The 26,340-nt window shown below is 42.7% G+C and overlaps 1 protein-coding gene across 1 annotated transcript in view; it reads right to left on the bottom strand.

Moving 5' to 3' along the window:
* Positions 1–20,902, bottom strand: part of CD99 (CD99 molecule (Xg blood group)) — a 46,664-nt gene extending 25,762 nt beyond the window's left edge. Inside the window, exon 1 of the mRNA XM_075263862.1 lies at positions 20,636–20,902. Coding sequence (XP_075119963.1) covers positions 20,636–20,693 — 58 coding nt within the window. The 5' untranslated portion in view covers positions 20,694–20,902. The remainder of the gene's footprint in view (positions 1–20,635) is intronic.
* Between the last annotated feature and the right edge of the window lie 5,438 nt (positions 20,903–26,340).

Genomic DNA, 26,340 nt, shown 5'->3' with positions numbered 1-26,340 from the left:
GGATTAAAAAACCCGGTTTCGCGGTGGAGAGCGCAAAACGCTCACTGCCGCTCACGGCCGGACAGCTTTCTCACCCATTCAAGTGAATGGGTGAGAAAGACTCCTGCAGGTTTCCGTCTCCTGCCTCTGTTTTATGCAGGAAACGGAAACCTGCAGAACGGAGACTGGGCGCAGATGTGAACGAGCCCTTAGTTTTATGCCAAATGTAACAGGACATACACCTTCCAAAAAGGTCTAAATTTGTCTTGTCAGTCTACAGAATATTTTCACCAAAAAATTATCAAGATGGTTTGTGTTCTAGTGTTGCTCAGCAAGTGGTTTTTGCCTTGGAACTCTCCCTTGATACCATTTTGCCCAGTCTTGTTGAATCTTGAATACTGTCCTTAACTGAGTTAAAGTGAGGCCTACAGTACTTTAGACGTTACTCTGAGTTGTCAAAACTCCTGCGAAGATTCACTATTCTAGGTTTCAATGACCTTATTTTTCATCTGTTCTTGAATTTCTTATTTTTTCACTTAGGGCCAGGATGTTTGGGATGGCTTTTTCCCCTTAATAAATGAAGTCATCATTTAAAAAACATTTTTTGTATTTACTTAGGTTATTTTTGTCTGATATTGAAATTTGTGTGACAGTCTGAAGAAGGTAAACATGGCAAAAAAAAAGCAAAAACAAGGGGAGCAAATAGAATTTTACTTTAAAAACAAAAAAAATGCAATTAAAATTTATTTTTTTTTAAAAAAGTTGAATCATGATATTACTGGCTCCTAAATGTAAGTCATCTTAGGGTATGTTCACACAGAGGAACAAGCTGAAAAATTTCAGCTTCTAGAATGTGAATTTTTCTGCTTGATCCAAACCAGTCCAATGGAATTTTCCTGCTTCCAATTTACTTCAATGGGAGTTATCAAGTGGAAAGTGCCTGAAGATTGGAGTACGGCCCTTAATTTTTACTACTAGTGTCCATGGAAATTAACGGGTGGCAGATTCTAGGTGGAATCCACCTCAAATTCAGCTGTGTGAACATACCCTCACAGGAAATTTTTCTTCATAATCTTTTACAAAAAGAAACCCCATGGGGTCAACATGGTGGCTCAGTGGTTAGCACTGCAGTCTTGCAGCACTGGAGTCCTGGGTTCAAATCCCATCAGGAACGTGTGCAAGGAGTTTGTATGTTCTCCCCATGTTTGCATGGATTTCCTGCCATTCTACAAAGACATACTGATAGGAAAAAAAAAACAAAAGTACATTGTGATCCCTATATGGGGCTCACAATCTACATAAAAAAAAGAAAGAAAAGAAACCCCATGACCCAGAGAGAATGAATGGGCAGCATCATTGGTTTAATGTTGTAACAGTCAATTTTTCCATGTATGGTCACTGCCTGTGCAAGAAAAAAAAAAAATTGCTCAAAGTACCAACAGAATACATGCTGCATATCGTCTCATGCTCCACTCATGTCCACTTCTGTTTCTTATCAATCAAGAGGTTTTTGTTTTTTTGTTTTATGCAGATTTTGCTGATACTTTACTGTCGATTTTTAAGCCAGACCCATAAATTGACAGTGGAAAAGTCCATAAAGTGTGAATGGGTTTGGAAACAAAACAAACATTCTCATATATAATGCAATAGTGCAGATTTTTATTGAGGAACAAGCACCAAATCTGCCATATCCGAATTAGGCCCGATGAGACAAAGATCCGATGTCGAAATGGAAATCTCAATGGAGGTGTGAACATAGCATAGTAATTTACGTTAGTTTGTGGTCATAACCTTTATATATTGTGCAATTTTTTCATAAATATGATACAGCTCACTTGGAGAATTTTTTCTCTCTTTTACATATGACATGTTTGGTAAGATAGTTGTAATGAAATCTCCTGCCAAGTCTGTTTAGGAAGTCCCGAAGTCGTGTTATGCATTAGAATTAGAAGCCCTCCAGACACTACACACAAGAATGTGACCATGAGTCATCCCGGGTGGAGCATGAAAGATGTTACTCATCGAGCTGCTTAAGAGTTACCGTGATATTACTCTTGCTTTTTATCACACTGCTGTTTTTCCTACGCCAATGAAAATGGCTAACACTGAACAAAAATGCACATTCGTGGTTCCAAATACCATATATTTTACCAGGCGTACAACCTCAGAGGTGTAGTAGTCCCCTGACAGTTTTTTTTTTTTTTTTTTCCTAAGTTATATTCTTTTGCAACAGGTCACAAAAATAGAGAAAAAATACTAAAGGACACAGTTCAGATTATAAAAGTATAACTCTCCCAGTTCGGAACATAGAAATGGACTGGGGACATGTAACAGGGAAGTTTCAGTGGGGTGCTGTAACTAAAGGTCAATACCGTAATACCATAGGAAATATGTAACCGGTTGCATGTAACCAGCAAATGCCAAAACGATTCCCCATTCTCTGACATCACTTCCTGCTGTGCAGCTATTGGCTGATGTCGCAGCTCACAGACTTCCTGTTCTTGCAGCGGGTTCTTGTCACAGCTAGTAGAAACTCACCCAAAGTAATGCATCGCAAAATAAAACTGGAGCCAGTATGTTCTACCCATCCAGATTAGAACCAGACAACTAACTAGGTGAAATAACTAGAACAGGATAGTTGCTTTCCAGTATACAGATACAAAGATGTAACACCACGCACACTCTACAAGCATAATAAATGCGAACAAGGATATAGAAATGATGTTTTGCTTGAAGCACAGTGTTCCCTTAAGAGACTGCAGACTCCACCAAATGCACAAGGGCATAAGAGCAGGTGCAGGTATAATGGGAGCAACAGAGACACGAGACAATCCCAAAGGAAAGATGCAATATGAGAAAGAGAGAACAGGTAATAAGCATTGTCTATTACTTCATAGCACCTGTGCCATTCCATTTTCTTGTATCAGATTTAGGAAGTAAACTATTAGGTTAAGAACACATGGTCCAAAACCGCACAATTTTGAAGGCAATACCTCAGTTTTATTACGCTTTAAGTATACCTTAGAAATAAACGTTCCCTTCAAAATCAATAGGGTTTGCTCCAGATTATTGCGTCTATGGCCAAACGTCCATCTATAGGAAACATGAAGAGACCATTTGAGGCTTAGGCTGGGCTCACATTTTCGCTTGATCACCGTTCAGGGATTCCATCCGCCCCTTCCACTTGACAAACGCGGAGAGAAAAGTCCAGTAAGCAGGACTTTCCTATCCGCATTTATCAGGCGGAAACCCAGAAGACCAATGCGGACCCGAACAATGGAAACCCCAAAGCAGGTGTGAACCTTGTGTCAGTGGCAGTAGTTGGAGCTGCAAGATTTTTTAGAACTTTTTTTTCAATATGGGTAACATGGAAAATTACAAACTGAGCGTTAAATCGTGACATCAACAGTGACCGACGAACCTCAATGACTATAATGGGGTGGGTCAGGTGTCTGTTTTAAACCGATGTCTTGCAATGGTGTAGGCTCTGATGTGTTGTACATGTAGTAAACGTTACACAATGAAAACAAAAATGTAAAAAGTGAACTGGGACTTCATTGTGGCTAAAGCTGATCACAGAGGATATAAAATAGTCTCCTTGGTAACTGTGGAAACTGCTGCCAAAAGTATGGCTTTATAAAAAAAAACTATGACTAATTCCACGTGATTAATTTCCTCTGAGTTTGTAAAGTACACCCAGATGTAAGAGGAACGGCCAACATGTCATAGAAGTATCAAACAAGTAACAAATACATATCCAAACTTCTCACAACTCCGCATATTTCACATAACCCTATCGGGCGTTTCTTGGTGCCAATTGGTTCAATGAGGCCTCCACTTTTTTCTTTAAAGGGGCTCTATCAGCAAAATCATGCTGATGAGTCCCACATATACGTGAATAGCCTTTAAAAGGCTATTCAGGCACCGTAAATGTTATATTAAACTACCCCCCAGTTTTAAAATAATACCCTAAAAAAGAATGTGATCTACTTACGCATCATGCACGATGGGCGGGCATTCAGGGTGCGCCGTCTTCTTCATCCATGCCTCCTCTTCCTCCGATGTCCTCGGGTCCCGTCCTCCTCCGGCGCTCACGAACTGACATTGATTAAAAAAAAATGGCCTGGGCGCATGCGCAGTAGCATGCGGATTCTACTACGGCTACTGCGCATGCGCCCAGGCCATTTTTTTTTTTTTATCAATGTCAGTTCGCGAGCGCCGGAGGAAGACAGGACCCGAGGACATCGGAGGAAGAGGAGGCGTGGATGAAGAAGACGGCGCACCCTGAATGCCCGCCCATCGTGCACGATGCGTAAGTAGATCACATTCTTTTTTAGGGTTTTATTTTAAAATTGGGGGGTAGTTTAATATAACATTTACAGTGCCTGAATAGCCTTTTTAAAGGCTATTCACGTATATGTGGGGCTCTATCAGCATGATTTTGCTGATAGAGCCCCTTTAACACTTTTCATCATGCAGTTTTACAAAAAGACAATGTGACTGCCAATGTGGCTTTAACGGGCTTAACCCCAAAACCACAAGGATATTTATAAGTGAGAAAACAGCATCAAAGTCAAGCTGTGGATGCTACAAATGTCTCTGCCCTAAAACTCCATTTCAATCCTAAGTTATTACGTCAGATTCTAAATGCATGAAACGCTAAACTACTCCGAGCTGCCTATGTCTATAAAGGGAAGCAACTATCTCACCACTTATCTAAAGTGTATGTAAGTGTATGGCATTCACTAATACGGTTACTAGTAATGTTAAAAGCTGCCCCTTGTTCCATCCGCCATCTGTACTGTCCTAATGGTGGACCTATCCATAAGGAGTCTACTAGTAGAGGGGCATGTGACAGACATGATACTGTCTAAGAGATAGACTAGGTCTGTGGGGAAGTTAGCTCACTAGAAGCAGTGGTGCGGACTCAAATTTAGGGAAAAAAAAACACACCTGGAAAATAAATAAACCTTGACTTCAGGCACAAAATAAAATAAAAACCTGCTCGTCTGAGCCACTAGCTGAACAGAACGGATAACCTAACTATACGTGTGACTTTCTTCTAGCCACACGAACAAAACAGAAGTTTAGTCTCACTGGACTCAGGGTTACAGGACAGAACCACACACCTCGTTTCACCTCATGGAACTGTATGGCAATGCAGGAGCTGCAGCCATTTCTGGCCCAGGAGCTACACTTGGGCTGAGGACTACTCCAGATCCGCCCTGGACCACATACATGTCAGAAACTTGGGACTAATACAACTGGACTCCAGCACTCTGCTTAACACTTTCTCACAGGTCCCACATTGTGGAAAAACTTTTCTTTGTTGCAGATTTTGCAGTGGTTTTCTGACCCCAGAGTGGATTTAGCAGAGGGAGAAGTGTAAGAGCTCACTATACATGTCCCATTCCTGATGAAGCCACTCTTGGCTTTGGTTGGATGGAAAGAGAAAAAAAACAACAACAACAACAGCTTTTCCACTTTGTAGGGCCTCGGCCTAAGATTGACTTTGCCCCATGTTTGGCGCATGGTGTTGCAACTCAAACCATACCTGCTATCCAATAAGACACCAGGTAGAGGGTTTGAAGGAAGGAGGCGGAGTGACGTGTGTCACGTGGCTCTCCATTAGCAGACATCTTATGAACTTATAGTACAGAACAAGACGGAGTGGCTTAAAGGGGTTTTCTGGGCTTATAATTTTTCATCAATTGAAGATCAGTGGGGATCCAGGAACACCGTAACCTTTTATCAGGAAATCATAAGCATTTCGAATGTAAAAAATATATAATTGTCAAACTAATGTAATGGGAGAAATTCTTTAATTTTGTTATTTGGCTATATGCAGTCCATAGTTTACTCAGTGACCATGTGCACACAGACTCAACGTTGTGCCTGTATTTACCTTGACTTCCAGCTACAAAGCAAACGGAATGTGAATACTTTGCTGCTTTGTGTGCATTACTGCAAATAGTGGTTTTGAAGAGGACCTGACATGTCTGCTTTAGTAAACACTCATATTATTCACTAGTGACTTCGTCTGCGTGTTGTTGGCGTCGATAATCCGCCTATATTCAGTAAATTGCTGCAGTCGATGTTTTGCCTGCTCCATTGTTTCGGCAGCTCTTAAGCTGTAGTGCTTCTGAACTTGTTCCTCACACCATGCCTGTGATTGTTCTGGCATCTCAGCAGCTCTCTGAGACGCCATATAGTGAGCGTGTTGTTGGTGTTGATGATCCGCCTGCTCCGGCAGTCCTTAAGCTGGCCTGCCGCTGAACTTTTGCCTCACGCTGTGGCCATGATTGTTCTGGTATCTCAGCAGCTCGCTGGGAAGCCATATAATGAGCGTGTTGTTGGCATTGATAATCCGCGTGCTCCGGTTTTGTTGACAACTGTCAAGCTGGCCTGCTGTTGAAGTCGTTCCTCGCACTGTGCCTGTGATTGTTCCGGCATCACAGCTACTCGCTGGGATGTCATGTAATGAGCAGGTCGTTGGCACCGATGATCCCCCTCAGCTCCGCTTGAGGAGAACTCTGACTTCTGGCTACCTTCATAGCTCTCGTTGTTTAAGAATTTTGCAACAAATTAGATTTTCTTTTTCCTGGTATGCTTAAAAGTAGCAAACTGCCAATTTGGATTAAAGGTGTTTTCCTACCCAATGTCTCAGCATATTGCCTGGAGCTGATCAGATAATATATAAATGTATGTAAACAAAGTACTGAGGGTTAGTGTGTTTTTACACAGAGAGATAACAGACCTGGCTGAGATAAGCTGCTGCAAGAGCAGTTTAATATAGTATGTGAATATAAATTCATATTAGTCGTGAAGCCATGTCATTTACCGGGATAAAACCATCTATGTGCCACATTTCATTCAAATCCGTTCAGCTGCTTTTGTGTGATTAAGGAACAAACATCCAAACACACAAACTTTCACATTTATAAATAGTAGGAGGATTAATGAGGTCTTCCTATCTGGGCAAGTTATAAATAGGTGTATATTGACAGCTGGGGGTTACTATTCGCCTTGTAAAAGGGTTGTATCTATGCACAGTCTGATATGGTCATCGACGACTGCAAAGTATCAGACATACCGCTAACTAGTGACACCCAGTTGTCAATTAATATATCAATTTGTAGAACGCCACAAAAATGCCCTGCAATGGCTATAACATTGGAAAAGCAGGTATGTCCTAAAACAGTCATGGCAGGAAAGGTGACAGGTCCGGTTTAAACTTCACTGGGGCAGGGAGAAGAGTCCTGTTGTGAGGTTCACTTGAAAAAAAACCTCACCTTGGAAATGCACAAAGTAATGAATTTTGTCAATTCCTTCAAGGGGTTTTCTGAAGTCAAACACTGATGAACTTTCCTTAACACTAGATCAATGGGAACCTTACACCTGACCGGCAGACTGAAAGGACAGATCCTTGTAGCAGTAAGCGTTATGAAATCCTATTCACAAAGTGCAGCAAATAAATACAGCCACCTATGTGATCTCTTGTGGGAAAAGTCCATGTGCCCACACTAAACAGACTGAAAATGCAGCTGATGTTTTTAGGGTGTGTCACAGACTTCAGGAAGGCATGAATGAAGAATCATATACAACAAAGAGTCCTATTGTTCTGCAATAATCCTGGACCAAGCCGCACAGAAAGCAATTTACTCAGGCATGTACTTACAGCGAAGGCCCGAGGTTACCTAAACTGTTTACAGACAACTCTGAACCCTCTACATTGTACAGCCGTGGTAACGTACACAGTCTATAAGCATCGCATAGTCATATATTTGGGCGCAATGCAGTTCTGATAGGCATAGGTGAAGAGGATCCTGAAAAACAATGTACACAGCAAAAAGACTTTGCAAAATAAAGCTAGTAAAGTAGATGAAGAAAGGTTTCCATGTGACTTGTGTCCTCTGGAGCAATCAGTAGAACAAGAGCCCCAAACGTCCTCTAAGTCCTTTATGTATATAGAGTAGGGGTGGATACGAGAGGCCACTGCCTCATTCTATAGGGCGGCTGGAAATTATCATCCCAACAGTCCTATAGAAGTGAATGAACTAGTGGTCATACGGGCAGCACCCCTTATGGAGTACTCAGGAGAACTTACGGATCAATCTTCATTATCTCTAGGGGTCGCAATGGTGGGTTCCCCAGTGATCAGGCACTTACCTCTAATAGGGTAGAAGTGTCTAAAGTGGGACAACCACTTTAACATAAAATATACACACTGGTTAAGACTAAACATGTAACTAAACATTCAGACAACTTTTGATTTTGTAATATACTTAACAAATTTAGCTCCTTTCTGTGAAATCCTGCAATTTTTTACTCTTCCTTTTCATTCTCTATTGAGAGCTGTATTTTGTTATTCATTGTGTATGGGCTATTTAAAGTGGAGAAAATGACACTTAGGGCTAGTTCACACAAGGGAAGATGGCAGCAGATTTTGACGCGGAATCCGCCTCAAAATCCGCTGCCAAAAATGGCTCCCATTGACTTGAATGGGAGCCGCTTACTTCTTTTTTCCACTAGCTAGTAGAGCAAAAAATAAGTGAGCTATCTTGCCGCGGATTCTGTGGCTGAATCAGCCATGGCGCGAAGCTCCAGCCCATTCATATGTACACGCGGAGTTCATTTACCATAACTCCGTGTGAACTAGCCCTAAGGATTCCACCTGTAGGATTTCCAGGTTGATCATTGGTTGAAAACAGAGTCAGGATTGGGATATTTATGTGTGCGAATTAAGCCAGATGTGTGGCGTAAATGTTGGTATATCTGGCGGGGCAGAAAGCACTGACCCCTGCGCATACTGTTGCCTTGACCCCTTTTTGGCAAAGCGGTAAAAGTCAAAAATTTGTGCAAAAAAAAAAATTAAAAAAAATGTGGCTTTTTATGCCTTGTATGCCGAAATAAATCTGGCCATACACACCACATGTATATAAGCAGAATCTGCTGAACTGGCTAGACTGACCAACCAACCATCTAATATGTATTGTAGTCTCCCAACTTTCCCTTTTTTAGTTGTTGGGGAGATAAGAACCTGTCACTTCGATTTAGACATGCCCAATCCTATGTGTGGGGACCAAAGCCGCTAGTATGGGTGTCTGGCAGAAACTTTTTTTTCCCCTGTTCCAGTTCAAGTGAAAAATAATGTAGGTGATAAGTTTTTGGGTGTATTAGAAGCTAAGTAAGGGAAGTTTACTATATAATAGATGGAACACAGCACGTCCAGTGTCTGCCAGCTCCAAATTACATTTGCCTAATATAATAAATGCAACTCTACAGTAAACAGCCCAGGGCCCAGGTGAAGCACTCCGCCTGCACACAGGGCGGCCATTGTACATTTTGTTTATGCAAAAAACAGTTATGCAAATGTCACTTATTGAGAGGTGTTTTACAGATTCTCTCAGTCAATCCTGTCTCCACTAACGTCAAAGGATAAAAAAAAAACATCAGGACTCCCAGCAATCCAGACAGGTAAGAAGGAGAACATAAGGGTAACCATTTACATGGTGCAGTGTGAGCACCAGAGTGAGCGATCCTGACACCATTATCCAATGCTAACACGTCTGAGGATTAACTGACAAGGAAGCGAACGCGCGTCAACTAAATATTCGCTCATCGACTTGCTCTACTGTGGATTGGGCCTAACCATAATAATGGGCCCTGGTTGCTACAAGCAACTTCTCAACTCCAGTCCTTGGTGTGAATGAATTGGATATAGGAGGTGGAATTACGCTAGGTTCACACCTGCGTTCTCCTGTCCGTTCTGAGCTTTCCGTCTTCTGCATGCCAGAAGTCGGAAAGCTCAGACCGGGTCCGGCCATGAGCGGCGGTGAGCGTTTTAGGCTCTCCGCCGCGAAACCGGATTTTTTTATCCGGACACAGAGTAGTGCATGTCCGACTCTGTGTCCGGATTATAAAACCCGATTTCGCGGCGGAGAGCCTAAAACGCTCACCGCTGCTCACGGCCGGACATCTCTCTCACCCATTCAAATGAATGGGTGAGAGAGACTCCTGCAGGTTTCTGTCTCCTGCCTCTGTTTTAGGCAGGAAACGGAAACCTGAACTACGTAGACCCGAACGCAGATGTGAACGAGCCCTTACTAGGTAAAATGGATCAGATTTCAGTCACAAATTGTGACAATAATTAAAGAAAGTGCTACATTTATTATGTGTGGTAAATTTACCTTAAATACTGAAAAATATTTCCAGAAAAACAGGTTTGGCTGAACTTGTGAACTGTGCCAACAGCTTTAAAGACATGAGAGTGTAAAGATCAATTCGATAGCTAGATAGGAGATAGATAGATAGATAGATAGATAGATAGATAGATAGATAGATAGATAATGTTGGATGAAGAAGGGAAACTGTAACACTCCTGCTGCCAGGTTGCACCACATGTATTATGCTGCATGTGCCATTTCCAAAAATTTTGTACAATTTCTCTCTCTGGTCCGACTGGTAACTGCACACATTTTATAGCACGTTTGATATTTCTTACCCAATACTATGTACCTTAGCCACTTAGTATGGGAGTACAGGTCACGGCCTAGTTTTATGGGGTGCACTTTTGCACTCAGGCCTGGGCGTTTCATGTTCCACTCCTGCTACACATGACGAGTCGGTGTATGGGAAGTTCACACTACCGTTGTGAATATCCATTGCTCTCATCCATCATAGGATTCTGTCAACGGACTTTAATAGCGACAGAGTGACGGACACAGATAGAGCCCCCTCCATCTGAGTTTGTCCCATCGACTCTAATGTAAACAATATGACAATTCTCCCATGATGCTTGCTTACTTTTGTAATGGAAGAAACAGTCCTGTAAGTAAAAAACACAACTTTTGTTTTTTTTGTTTTTTAACATGAGAGTGAATGCAGACAGACGCTAGACGGGTGGGGCTCCATCGCCATATTATAGTTAATATCTGTTGCTCTCATTTTAATGGACTTTAATAACATCAGTGTGAACCTACCCTGACACTGTCAATATTAACTAAATCTTAAACAAAAGCTAAACTTTCTTTATATCATTGTGTTATTGTGAGTATGGTCATCCAAAATCCCAGGTGTGCAGATCTAAGGTAATACGGGGGCAAAAATCACAAGAGGATGTAGCAAGTGAACAGCATACAAAGACCTCAAAAGTATTTACGGTTACCAAAACCTTTCACCAAATTGAAGGGGATGACATACAGGTATTGTTCAAGCATACAAGGCAAAAAACACAAGTCAAACTTAACACAAAACAAGAAAAACATTGAACTGCTGCTTGTAATAGCTTGTGCATAGATCAAAAGCAGACATTGAGGCCGAGAGCCAAAAAAGTTGTTACTAGAAAAGGCGCAAGGCAAATACCTTATTGTACCAGGCCTGTTCCTAGGCAGTGCTGCCATTTACAACTGTGGCAAGACATTTTTGTGGCAGCAGGTGGCAAGATAAATTGGCTGCGGAGAAAAAACAAACTCTGCCGGGATTAATAGCACAAAGTGCCCTAAACCTAAGGGAGGGCGAGCGAGCGACAACTAGCAGCTCGGTGTAGTGTTCAGGCACAGGAAGGGAAGCGCATTTCATAGATCCATGTATACAAGTCGTACGTCTTAGCTCTACCAGGAGGTTACAACCAATGCCCAAGGTTTCTGCGGTGCCATGTACTGGGATGTACCAATAACAGGAAAACTCTGGAGCAGATCATCTTGAAATTCCACAGAAGAAGAATGTGAAAAATTTCTTACACCTACATTTTATACTTGGAGGTTGTCCACATTCTGCAGAAATATCAGAAAGGCCAAGTGCTGATGTCTAATGGCGTAATAAGTCACTACATTGTGTCAGGGCTTACCTTAGCCCACACAGGAATGACCACCACCGCCAGGAGTCCATGGGTATCAATGTATACAAATTAGTGTACATGGGTACCCAATGTATATAAACCATAGTGTAAATGGGCACCGATGTATACAAACCATGATGTTCACAACTTCAAGATAAAAGCATTCAGGGAGGGTAGAGATATAGAAGACAATGGAAAGCATCATGTGTCTGTGTATGTGCAGGCTAAGGCTCCATGCACACAATCTTATATCTGCCATTATGGATAGTATAAGGACCAATTCATTTCTACTGTCCCATACACCCATCTGTAGATTTTACAGATCAGTGTCTGGGTCGTATAAACCATCTGTAAAATACGGTGCAGGTCCTATTCCTGTCTGTATTTGTGGCACTGACTCGGCCATACCAATGTATGGGAACGAATAAGTTTCTTTGTTTATCCGTAATTATGGATGACATATGGATACAATAAAGACATTTCTTTGGCGGTATACAGATCCATTCCTCAATTTTGGTAAAAACCAATATAGCTGCGGGCATGTGGCCCTAGGAAGGTCTTGAAACAATAGTGTATGGAATTTATAACATTAATGCAGAAAGCTAAAGCAATGCTCAATAGCTGCACTAATACATGGGGTCTATTGACAATATAATGTAAATGGGGCATCTCAGGGGACCCTTGCTAAAAGATGACAAGTAAAAAGAGGACCAATTATGCGCTGAATCACATCCCCTGCCTGACACTTAATTTCTGACACTGTAGAGCTTAGAGGGGTTGTCCAGGATAATCTGTATTTTGCAAAAAGGACAAAGAAAGTTAAAAAACAAAAAACAAGTTATCCTGGATAACCTTTACATAGCACATCAGGCACCAAAACTACCTGCGCTTGTTACTTGGGATCAGTGGGGGCTAGAGGGAAAAATTCCCACTGTGCTGGAATCAGTGGAGCCGAGCCTATTAACAGATACGAAGAACCTGAATTGTTGGAGTTGCTGATAGGCTCTCTAACATGAATACTGCTAGGCCACACGATTTACCTCAGATCATTAGGTTCAGCCCATGTCGGCCAGGTTATCTACTACAATAGATTACTTCTGAGAGTATTCTAGACTGACCTATGAGATAACCTTAACTTATTCATTTCTTGTCTTGATTGATTTTCTTATGTTCTTATCACTAAGTAAACATTTACAAGAGAAAGTAAAGGATGTATTGCCATCACTGCCAACAATGTAACATTAAAGAGGGTCTCTCGATTTTATTAGTTTAATATCTACTGATTTTGAGGTATATTTATTGTGGATTTTCAATTAAGAACTCTTTTTGGAGGACTTTACTCCCAGATTATGCCATTAGGTTTCAAGAAAACCTAATGCCTTCCAGAACATGGTGCTAGGGCAAACTCTCCTTATCCATCAAGAAGGACTCATTTGCATATCCTTTTCCCAGAATTCTTAGCATGGCGTGCATGGTCTAATAAGTCCATGTCAAGCCTCTCCACAATCATAGTAGGATGGAAAATAGATGTTGGGATTGAATGATTTATCCTCTTTATGTCCTTTTTGTTCACTGCCCTGCACATGTAGCCTTAGGCTATATTCACACAACTGTGTGGCATGTGGCCATCATAAAATAGAAGTGTTAGTTTGTTTTTGAAGGCCAAGTGTCAGGAGTTTTTGGACTGTACAGAAAACTGATGAATTTCATTAGTTTTGGAGTTTGTTTGTTTTTTTATCGAACCCACTGAGTTTGTAGTTTGCTAAAATGGACAAATATACGGTAGAACTCAAGATTTTTTTAAAAGTTTTTTCTGACCATAAAAAAAACAAAAAAAGCAAACAAACACGCGAATATACCCACACACAACTGATTTAGAAATGCCAGTTTTTCACAGTCATGTGAATTAGGCTTTAATTTGTAACTCATCTGTGGAAAATGAGACTAGACAGTCCTAAACTATAAGTGTCAAATGCTGAATGATAAATCTGGAGCATCTTTAGGGCTAGTTCACATGGTGGAAAAGTTTTCCCCCCCGTGTGGTTTTTTGGCCCGCTAGCATCCTGCTCCTGATTAGGCCCAAATGAATGGGCCTTAACAGGAGTGTGTCTCAGGCCGCGAACCCACAGCTGATACAGCCGCGGAATGCGCTGCAAGATCAGGCATGTCACTTCTTTCTTCCGCTAGCTAGCGGGGGAAAAAAAGCAAGCGGCTCTCATTGAAGTCAATGGGAGCCTTTTTTGCAGGCGGATTTTAAGGCAGGTTCCGCGTCATAATCCGCCTGCAAAAAACTCTGTGTGAACATATCCTTAGGCCGGGGCCCCACGGGACATAAACGCCATGATTTACCAACAGCGGAGACGCTGCAGGAAAAATCGCAGCGTTTTACAGTGCAAGCAAAGGGGATGGGATTCATGCGAATCCCATGCCCACTTTGTGGAAGAAATCGCAGCGCGGACACGTTGCGGCTTTGCAAATCGCAGCATTTCAATTCTATCTACGGAAATGCCGGCGGCTTTCCCGTAGATATAATGGGAAGAGAAAGTCTGCGGAGGAAAACTCTGAACTTTTTCTTAAAAGCGCTGCGGAAAGAACCGCAATGCGTACACGCAGCGGTTCTTTCCGTAGCGCTTTAGCGCTGCGATTACGGCCCGTGGGGCCTTAGCCTAAGGCTGTCTTTTCTAACTTTATATCACTAAGGCTAGGTTCACCCTAACATTGGAACTACATTCGGGGTTTCCATCCCTGAATCTGCTTGAAAAATGTGGAGAGAAATGTCCTGCAAGCAAGCTTCTTAAATAGATTAGCTTTCTGTTCCCCCAGGTCCCCAAGCGGACCCGAAGAACGTGAAGCGGAACCTAAGTTTAGCACATGGTTTCACCCCTTTCGAGGCAAGTCCCATTTTTTTTGATAGGCCCGGCCCTCTTGGAACAGAAGGTTTCACGAAGCGTCTATAACAGTTAATACATGTGGCATGCCATTTTTGGTGCACATTTTCTGTAGTAAATGTTCCCAGTGTCTGTACTTGTACATGTCCATGAGGCTCTGTACAGGTCATACTGACTAATCTGGTGACTCAGGCATAGTCTTTGCTTTCTCATATATGAGTTACTGGGCAGATCATCCCCGGCTCTTAGTGTTATGCTCTTTGGTTTCCCAACACGCCTGTTCTTTCTCTACACACCCTGAAGCACTTTCAGCATGCTGAGAATATGTGGATGACAGCTGTATATCTTTCTAGTCTTGGGGCGTGTTAGCCTGTACATTAAATATAGAACAAAGCCAAACTTTAGTGAATCAAAAGTCAATATCTCATCATAAACTAAAGCTGCACAGTACATAGTACCTAATATCTATATGTCAGATTATGACCATTACAGAATATCCACTGTCAATGTATATGGAGTCTGGAGACAGCTGTCTGAAGACCCCCACCAGTAAAGCAAGCAGTTGGATTGGAATTTTATTATCTAAACTTTTAGCTGTCCCCAGAGATAAGGAACTCAACAGGTGTCCCTTTGTGGCTACTCCACTGAAATAACAGGAATAGGTTATCCAGGATGTCTCATACATATAGTCCACATAGAGTACACGACTTCTACCGCTCCATGTCCTAAAGAAATACATCATTTGCTTTCCAAACAAGCCATAAGGAATGATTTCACTGTTTAGGGATGGCGGTATCTTCTTCTACCAGGATGCTATAGAAGTCTCTACAAACCACCCATCACTACAGTAGGACTACATTATGTATTGGGAGTTGTAATACAGACTACGCTAAACGTCCTCACACACTTATAGCGATATTCTATACCCAGCTCTCCCTTATTTGAGTAAACATCCTATCACTAATGGATTAACAGAGGTAGCCATCAATGGTAGATCATTATAGTGATCAATGGGGGGCCCGTAGTTGGGCTCCCACCAATATAGCAGTTATCTCCTATCCTGAGGACAGGTGAACACAGGTTATAAAATATCAAACAACATCCCAGTAGATGGCAGATGTAACTATAACTAAATTTGGAGACATTTAAAAACTTCTGCAAATTAAATTCTGCAAAATGTTTTTTTTTTTTTAAAGATTTTTAGTTGAGAGAATTTATTTTCTTGATCGGCAACCATGTATTCATTACTATGATCCGATGCTTGTTGAAAATCGAGTCATGAACAGATGATCAGACAGGGACACTGCATGTATAAGAAGATAACCCACTTACATTAAGGAAATCATGGCTTGGTTTCTGCCAGATCATAGAAAATTCCTGCAATAAAGGGATTTTTTTTTTAAAAAAAGCAAGTGATCTCCTATTTAAAGGATAGGGAATAATTTCAGAATAGTGGTAGTCCGACTGCTCAGACTCCTAATGATCACCATAATGGGCGACCGGTTCTGAATGGGGCGGTAGTCAGGTAGTGCATGTACCATTCATTTCAACGTGAGCCCTGGAGATAGTCGAGCACCGTACATCAGCTATCCCCAGCAGTCCCACTGAAGAGAATGGGGCACACAATGCCAGATCACTGAATGGCTCCTGGTCACCTGATCATTGGGGTCTGAGAGGTCATTTGTTTCATGGAAAACCCCCTTTAATGGGCATATCTATCGGCAACCTATCAAGACACAAAAAAATCTGGAGGATTACAAAATATCTTTACAATGTGTTTAGTTATGCAAAATGTTTAATTCTTTATAGTTACAAAACGTTTCATTATTTTTACATTCATGGAAAACTTTTTAACATACCCACTCGCTCCAGCCGATAACCGAACCTATGATGGTGTTAGTTTGGGTCATTAGACTGGTAGTTGGGATGGGATTTTCAGCAATAACATGGCACAAAAGCAGCCTTCTACCCCACTGTGCCAGTCGGTCATTGTTAGTATTATATCTACCTGTATATTTTGTGTATTGTATGTAACCCCCAAATGTAAAGCACCTTGGAATTAATGGTGCTATATAAACAATAATAATAATAATAATAATAATAATAATAATAATAATAATTTAGGATGGTCTTGTGCAATGGTTTACTCCGCCTGCTGTCCTGAGCACCCCCTGCAGACCAAATTCTGCATCTCTGGTGTGCGATTTCACAAAGGCATGGTAACCACGCCAGGCATGTTTGCATTGTCAGTAACAAGAACCAGAGACTGAGGGAAGGGCATAATGTCTTTTCATCCTCCCTCAGGCCTCATTCACACGAGTACACTAAAATACAGCTAAAACAAGGAGATAAATACAGACAGATTGTTCTGCAGTCACATTCTTTCACACTTAATTGTTATATATGGGGAGAATCTAGAACTGATGAGGACAGTAAAGTAAAATATTACAATATACAGTGAAAAAAGTCCTGAGGAGAGTTTAATTTAACTTGTATATAGCCATGGACTATAAGTGTACAGCTTGTGGTTCTCTATACTGGAATCATGGCTCCTGTAATGTAGAAGGACTGGGACAGATGCAGGGTCAGACAAAGAAGAGGGACCCCAAGCAGAACTTGCATTCACACGATGTAATGTGCCGCGTGATCTGACACGTATACGGCGTGTGAGAGTTTGCGTGCCATAAACGCTCCCATTGATTTCAATGGGAGTTAGGATTGTATACGTGTTACTTTGCGGCCGCAATTTTGCGGCCGCAAAATAACGTGGTGTATACGATCCTAACACCCATTGAAATGAATGGGAGCTTTTACGGCGCGCAAACTCTCACACGCCGTATACGTGCCAGATCACGCGGCACATTACATCGTGTGAAGGCAGCCTTTTTATAACCCCTTCTATGTAATTTTCCAACCTAGTAGTGTTCAGTGCACTATGTCGCAAACAGAGGACACGGCAATGTATCTAATGATGTAAATGCCAGGTGCACCCATGGCAATGTCTAAGTGTCTAGAACACAACACCATACTATAATCCATGGTAATGTTCCTTCTGGGCTTTTTTATCCGCCTATTTGTCTTATTTATACCCCTTAATATCAGATAAATAAGTGCCGGAATTGGGCCCCTTAACATTGCCTAAGTGTACTGCAACATCTCAACTTAAATTTCAATGGTGACACTAAGGAGCGAGCGTTTGGATGCTACGCCCTGAACTGACTGGTGTGAATTACCAGCTATTCCTGGAGGTGGGAGGAGACGGCTCTCTGATCTGTTTTCTGGTGCGATCCTGGTTGAGCACAACAATATTCCCACAGGTATTACACTATAAAGAAAAGGGACACTTTCTTCATATTGTCTTGCTGGACCCAGGTATAAGGTTTTAAGTGGCTGAGCTCACTCGAGGGTTTTATTGCTCAGTCATAATCCATGTCAGACTCTTAACTTTGAAGCAATGGCATACAGTCTAATAAAGAATATAACAACATAGAGATGTACAACAAAAGCTAGAACGCCCTGGATGGGTTGTAAAAAAAAAAAAAAAACAATGCACACAGAGCATGGGTCTCTGTTTGGGGGAAGTCTGCTTGAGTTACCACCCCCCCCCCCCCCCCCCCCCCGAACGGAAACCTAATCCACAAAAGAAAGCGGTTGCTTTAGGAAACCCACGGACTCCATAGACTATAATTTGGCACAAAAATAGGAAGAGAAAAGTGCTGCTTGCATTTTTCATGTGGAAGTGGGGAACGGAATCCCCGAATGCAGAGCTGGGTTTAAAAGATTCTGAAAAGTGTTTTTTTTTTCATTGAGTTGTTGTAGCAATTTTTCTTCAAGTATGAAATATATAGGAAAAGTGCTTGCAGTTCCAAAGCTAAAGTTAATATCATCTAGTTTGCAAAAATGCATTCGCTTTTCAAAACAGCTTTTTATTTCCCTCAGTGTGTGAATGAGACTAAACAAAATCTCATGTACTTTGTGGGTAGCATAAAAATCAGCATTCAGCTTCTGCAGCAGCCATACACACTATGTTTCCACAAGACGAGGCCTTGGACTAAAGCTGTTTTATGGGACTACAAAAATTAGGTCATCACTATTAGGATTGATGGGGATCCCCAACACCCAGATGCCCGCGATCAGCTGTCTGAAGACGCCATGGAGCCTGCAAGTGTTGAAGCCTCTTCCTTGTAGCAATGAAATCATGTTCGTCGGTCATATGGTATAGCTGCAGCTCAGTCGCATGCAAGTGAATGGGGCTGATCTGCAGTACCAAACACAGTCCCTATGTAATGTACAGCTCTGGGCTTGGTACTCAGATATTGATGACCCATCCCAAGTTCTGGAAAACACTTTTTACAAGATGTCCGGCTGCAGCTGCTTCATTGGTTCAACTTCATCTGAATCGTTCTGTTCAAAATCCATTGTGGTAATGTACAAACCAAAATTAGAAAAATGTTGTCTCTGTTCAAATATTTATGGACCTAACTGTATATGTGTCTAGAATGTCTCACAACAATGTAATCCATGGCAAACCCTGAGTCAGACAAGGCCATGTTCCTAAACAGGGCGTAGAGTCTGTCTCATACAAAGGGTAGGCACAGCTTTATAAGAGGCAAACACTGCTCCATACATGTGAAAGGCACAGATTTATAGAAAGGAAACAGTCAGCGTCTCATACATAAGGGGTACATGCAGCTTTATAAATAAGGGGTAGGCTGTGTCCCATCCAAGGAGGCAGTCACAGTTTAAAGCATAACTGGTGGGCACTCATAGGAGGTAAGAGCTCCTTTATAAATAGGGGGCTCGCTGTTTTATAAAGAGAAGTGACCGCTTTAGAAATAGGAATAGTTACTGGTTCATACATAAGGGGTAGGCACAGCTTTATATATATGGGTAGTAACATAGGGGGGTAGGTTTTATAAATGGGGGGTGATCGTGAGATCATACATAAGGGGTAGAGTCTGCTTTACAAATGGGGGTGATCATGTTATACATAAGGGGTAGGCACAGCTTTATATATATGGGTAGTAACATAGGGGGGTAGGTTTTATAAATAGGGGTGATCGTGAGATCATACATAAGGGGTAGAGTCTGTTTTACAAATAGGCGGTGATCATGTTATACATAAGGGGTAGGAACAGCTTTATATATATATATGGGTAGTAACATAGGGGGGTAGGTTTTATAAATAAGGGGGGTGATCATGTTATACATAAGGGTAGATTTTATAAATGGGGGTGATCGTGGTCATACATAAGGGGTAGAGTCTGCTTTACAAATCGGGGGTGATCATGTTGTACATAAGGGGTAGGCACAGCTTTATAATTAGGGGGTGACCACAGTATCATATATAAGAGGTAGGGTCTTCTTTACAAATAGGGGTGATCATGCTATCCTGCCTAAAGGGTGGGCACAGTTTTATAATTGGGGTAGTCACAGATTAACACCTACAACAACATTGTACCACTGCCTGTCCCTTCCCATCTTGTCTGGCTACATAATAACATTGGCGCACACCATAACGCCATCCCATATCCTGCCGTATTGCCATCTGGAGCTCTCCCGACTATTTTCCTCCGCTATTACTTCTTATCTTAGTGAAGCAAGGATCCCAGGAGTCATCTAGGTCTATGGAAAACCTGATGTGCGGTGAAGGACGGCCACAATAAACAATCCCTCTGGCTCATAGCTTATATAACCTGGAGACCTGGGTGCAATACACAGATTGGCAGCACTTGTGAGGTCCTACAAGCTGAGCCTCCCACACACACAGCTCACCTACAGGGAACCCCCTCACCCATCCCAAATATAGAGGAGACAAAGAGCTGGAATCATGGTGGGGTGAGGGGCAGCAGTTCTATTTGCAGAGCTCCCATGTTAGCTGTCCGAGCAGGCAGCCAGCACACTGAGGGGACATATGGCAGGCACTTACCTCGGATCCCAGCCACAAGTAGCAGCAGCAGGCAGGAGCAGCACACGGGCAGCCTCATGGTAATGGTGGTCAGCACTCACTCCGTACAGACTAGTGCTACAGACTAGTGCTACAGACTAGTGCAGACCCCGCAGGCGAGATCACGTGTCCAGCAGCCCGGTACAGAAACTTCTGTAATATCACACGGGAGCCGCACCAAAGTTTCCTCCCTACTTGTCTGAACTTCCAGCCCCTTCTCCTCCTCCTACACTGCGCTGTACGAGCCCGGGACGAATAGACCAGGCGGCCGCCTCCACCCCGGCTGTGCCCCGCCCTGCCAGCGGCTAGGTGTGGCGCTCTAATCCGCCGTCAAGAAAGGCCGGACTAGAAAGGCTAAGATTTAGGCAATGCATACATGCCAGGGATGACAGGGGAGAAAGACAGTGCTAGGAAAGGGTTAACAGGGGCCCTTAGTGTAAACTCAGAGGAGAGTATGGGGGGGGGGGGGAGAGAGAGTGATAGATAGATAGATAGATAGATAGATAGGACATAGTAGATAGATAGATAGATATGAGATAGATAGATAGATAGATAGATAGATAGATAGATAGATAGATAGATAGATAGATAGATAGATAGGACATAGTAGATAGATAGATAGGAGATAGATAGATAGATAGGACATAGTAGATAGATAGATAAAGAGATAGATAGGAGATAGATAGATAGGACATAGTAGATAGATAGAGAGATAGATAGGAGATAGAGAGATAGATAGGAGATAGATAAAGAGATAGATAGGAGATAAGTAGATAGATAGATAGGAGATAGATAAAGAGATAGATAGGAGATAGATAGATAGATAGATAGATAGATAGATAGATAGATAGATAGATAGGACATAGTAGATAGATAGATAGGAGATAGATAGATAAAGAGATAGATAGGAGATAAGTAGATAGATAGGAGATAGATAGATGATAGATATTAGATAGATAGCAAATACCTGCTCCATGTCCATCGCAACACCTCCAACATGGCCTGCAGGGCAGAGCTAGGCAGACTCCCCCTATGGCTCACCATACAGAAGAGGGCGCTAGCTTTCCAGGCACACATCCAGGGGAGCAACCCCGACTCCTACCACCACCAAGCATGGCCAAGTCACAGACACCTAAGCAAACCCAACACCCCCCAACTAAACAACAGCCAAACACCAAACCAAAAACACCAACAGACGATGACCAAGGCTGAAATAAAGGCGACCACAGAGGCAAACAGAGAGCAGTACATAGAGGAATGGAGAAACGAAATAAATAACTCCAAGAAAGTCACCGTGTACCAATCCCTGCAAAGGACTACACCATGGCCACCTATCTGGAGAGAATACGCCACCCCAAACACAGACAGACCCAGAGCCGGTACAGACTGAGTACTCACAACCTAGAGATAGAGACGGGGCGGCACAGACAGATGTACAAGCCACGGGAGAACAGACTGTGCCAGCACTGTGACCAGGAGGCCCTAGAAGACGAGACCCACTTCCTGCTACACTGCACCAAATACTCAGCTGTGAGGGACGTCTACTACCAAAGACTCTCTGCCCACATCCCAGACTTCACATCTGCAGACGAGAAGAGGAAACTCTACATCCTACTGGGAGAAGAAGAGGCCACTGTGGAGATCGCTGCCCAATACGTGTCCAGCTGTCACCAAACAAGAGGAAGATGAGACGCATGGACTATCAAACCACCCATCCTCCATGGACTATTAAACCCCCCTATGCCCACCCCCATCACCTGTCTACCCCATTCCCACCGACACCCAAACAAGAACGAGGAGACCCTAAAGACACTCAAACCCCCAACCCAAGAACCCCGTACCCATCCCCTTCCACCACCCCTAACCTTCTCTCTGCTTTGGCAACACCAAACGTTTTATTCTTTGGTAATGCTAATAAAGCTCATTTGTATCTTGATAGATTTTGTTTTCTGATGTTTTCATATTGTTTTTCAGGATCTGAGCCTTGTCTTGTTTGGCTGATGGGTCATTTCTTCATATTCTGGGGAGCTGTAAGGGCAGAGGTGCGTCCGGATGGCCGACAACTTGGTTTGTCGAGGGAAGTTGCAACAGTCAGATGGTTAGGTATGAGGGGGATGGTATAGAGTCGTTTTCTTTCAGGGTTTCATCGTTTTACCCCTTAGATAGGGTTCCGAATGTGTTGTTGGTTCATTTAGGGGGAAATGACTTAGGGGTGCGACCATTCCGGGAATTAGTGCGGGATATAAAATTAGATTTTTTTTTTTAGGCTGTGGGCACGATTTTGGTCGGATATAATGCCCAGGAAAGTTTGGCGTGAATCGAGGTCGATGGAACGGTTGAATAAAGCCAGGGTTAAGGTCAACAGGGCTATCGGAAGATTTATGTCCCGGAGCGGTTGTGGTGAGGCACAGTGATTTGGAGTCAGGGACTGGTGCCTTTTGGAGGCGCAACGGCGTTCACCTGATCGCGGTGGGAATTGACTTATGGTGTCTGGGCTTACAAAATGGAGTAGAAACGGCTATTGGCATGTGGAGCGACGCCCGTCGGTAAGGGATCACCGACGGCCGTTATGGCAGAGGGGTCCTCGAACCTGGAATTTAAGAAATGGTTGTGGTGGGGAGGGCCCCACGGTAGGGGCTGGACTCCTCAACGCCATTTTGGTAAGTTGGGTTGAATTTTATTGGTATATATAGCAAGGATAGTGAGCACCAGGAAATTTAAGATGTTATGGTGCCCCCGAGCTGGTGGCCTACGGCTGGGGGTAATACTCCTGGTGCAAAATTGGGAGGATATATGTATATATAAAATATACATAGGTATACATTCTGGATTTAATGGGTTTGGGGCTTCGAGGACCTCCTTTGTCGGGCATTATTATTATATGTTTGGAAGTTATAGGGTTAACTTTACATTTAAGATGTTTCATTTATGTTTGTATGTTATTAATAAAGAACGGCTGCTGTGGCCGATTTATCCGAAACTGTCTATTGGTTTTAATTTAAGAAAGCGACGACTTGGCAATGCCCTTGTCATGTTATAATAAGATGCTTCTAAAGTAAGTGCCCCCTGCCCACACAGCTGTGCTATATCCTCACTGTGCGCAGCATACCAAGGCTCTGTCCTTACTGAATAAGCTCTCAGAAGGAGCTCTATTTCCTTTGTTATTCCTCCAGATTTATCACAATGGGGGAGGATTTTCTAACCTCTGTGTACCAGATTTCTGACATGGATTTGTGAAAATGGGCCCCTTTTTGTGGCAAAGATGTGTGACATTACACCTAGCTCGTCACTTTTTATGAAAATGGGTAGAGGAGAGCAAAATCTAAGGCAGGCCCGGCGGTGACAAATTTACTAAAACTATATATGGTAACTATTATATACTATTACTATAAATCTGGCATGAGCGATACCTGATGTCTACAGCAGCCCTGACTGGCATAGATCGCTGCTGTTGGCACAGAGGAGTCACTTAATAATTCAGAAACTTGTATTAGTCTGACTAAGGCTAGGTTCACATCTGTGCTCGGGGAATGTTCCGGGATTCCGTCTCAGGCCTCATTCGCATCTGCGTTGATATTCCATCCCGGGGGTCCCCATGTGGACTCCCCCGAACGGAATACCAACACATATGTGAACAAAGGGTCACATTCTGCTTCAAAAATGGGGGGAGAAAAGTCCTGCATTTTTCTGATAGAAACAACAGACCCCATTATAGTCTAAGGAGTCTGCGGGTAACCGTTTTGTAAGTGGATTGAGTTTCCATTTTTCAGGTCCCCAAGTAGACCCAAAGAACAGAAACCCGAAAGCAAGTGTAAACCTAGAGTAAGACTAGCATACAAAATGACAGTCTTAATAAATCTATTGCAATATCTGACTGTCTAGTCTAACTTTACACATCATATTAGTTTACACCTATGGGTAGCGCGCGTAAGACAGAACCCATTGAAGTCAATGGGATTCTGTTTTACTCCACTCACTCTGACTCGTGTTTACGTGTCAGAATGAGCAGAGCGTTACTCCGTGTGAAGGCAGCCCTAATACTATCACTGCACCTGTCGCACAGTCCTAACACTGAGACAGCCATAAAAGATGACACTTTGAACTGATAAGAACATTGCGAACTGAAGAATAGTTTACTTGTATGAACCAATAACCTTCTTCCACCCTCCCTCCTAAAATTCTATTCCTAAGTGTCCTTTTGTACATAAATATGCATCCTTCAGAAATAGTTTTTAAATTTACCTGAGGAAGAAGCCGAGAGCTTCGAAAGCTTGTAATCTGTCATCATTATTAGTTAGTCATTAAAAAAGGTATCAACTACTCAAGACTCTCAAGTTTTTTTTTGTTTTTTTTTATATTTCCTTTTTTTAAGGAATTGTTTTGCCATCTATTGTTTATGCTTGGAGATGCCTGCGGTTGGCTGGCTGGAATTTCTTTTTCCTGTGGACACATGGTGGCTCTATTACAGCCTTTGTTACCATCCCCCTCCACGAGTTAAGTAAACATGGCAAGAGAGGCAGATTGAATGGAGAATAATCAGCAGCCTGTGCCCCTGGATGGCTTCAGACTACTTCAGGCGGATAGAACACAGTGGTAAGAAGAAAGGAGGAGGGCTTGCGATGAAAGATGGTGCACTTTTTTGTGGTTAAGAAAAAATAGTGCTGATGCAAGGTATCGAAGTATCAGCTGTGAGCATGAGATCTTACTACCTCCCAAAGCAACTACCATATGTTATCATGATAGCTGTATATGTCCCCCACCTCTGCAAGAGCTGATTCTGCCTGTTATGTTTACATGCTGTGCCCCCTCCTCGTGTCCTCCAACTGCGGTCAGACTGTATTATCAACATCACTTCACACAGAGAGCTAAACGATCCTGAAGTTTTTTTTTTTTCTTTTTTATTTGCTATGGCTCCTAGTATATCTCTATCTCTCTTGCTATATACTACTGTACTATTGTCACGTTCGCGTCAGAGTCCAGACACAGATTCCGGACTGCAGATTGCACCGCTAAGGAAACAGGGGAAGGAGACTATCCCTGGCACTATGGTGGCTAGCTAGGCCCTGCCTACAGGTGGTGGTCAGCTGTCCCCAAGCTAGCCTTGGCCCTGACAACTCCTGGCTCTCTAGCACAAAGACCTAACAGACAGATAGGACAAGAGCTGCAAGAGAGCTAGGGACTGGGGATTCTAAAGTGGTGATCCCTACAGAAATAAAGGTGCAGCTGCAGACAAACAAACCGGACAGGATGTGCTGGACAACGGACACGCAGCACAACACAATACAAAACCAGAGAAATGAGGAGAGGGACAGTGGAGAGGTGAGGAAAGGGTAAACACAAGACTGGTGTAAAATAAACTGGAACCCACCTCAAACAACTAGATAGTGCCAAACAAACAGATGTGAAGGGCAGAGTAGAAGTGTGGAGGGAAAAACCAACTCACACACAAACAACACTCAAACTCCTTTCTAGTCAGTAAGCACAAACAAACCACTCCTCCTCCTCCTAAGGCCAAGAATTCTAGGTTGGGACCACAAAAACCGGCAACTGGTGGAGACAGCCCTCTTCCTAATAAAGGCCCCAGACTCCTTCCATAGGATGATGGCAATACATAACACCTGAGGTTTACTCTTATAACCTCAAGTGTGTTCAGACAGCTCAGAAGCCCGAACCCACAAGTTGTCCTC

The sequence above is a fragment of the Leptodactylus fuscus genome, chromosome 2 (assembly GCF_031893055.1).
Source record: "Leptodactylus fuscus isolate aLepFus1 chromosome 2, aLepFus1.hap2, whole genome shotgun sequence".
Taxonomy (NCBI): domain Eukaryota; kingdom Metazoa; phylum Chordata; class Amphibia; order Anura; family Leptodactylidae; genus Leptodactylus; species Leptodactylus fuscus.
Note: the sequence above shows the minus strand (reverse complement) of the source record. Positions and strands in the feature narration are given on the sequence as shown.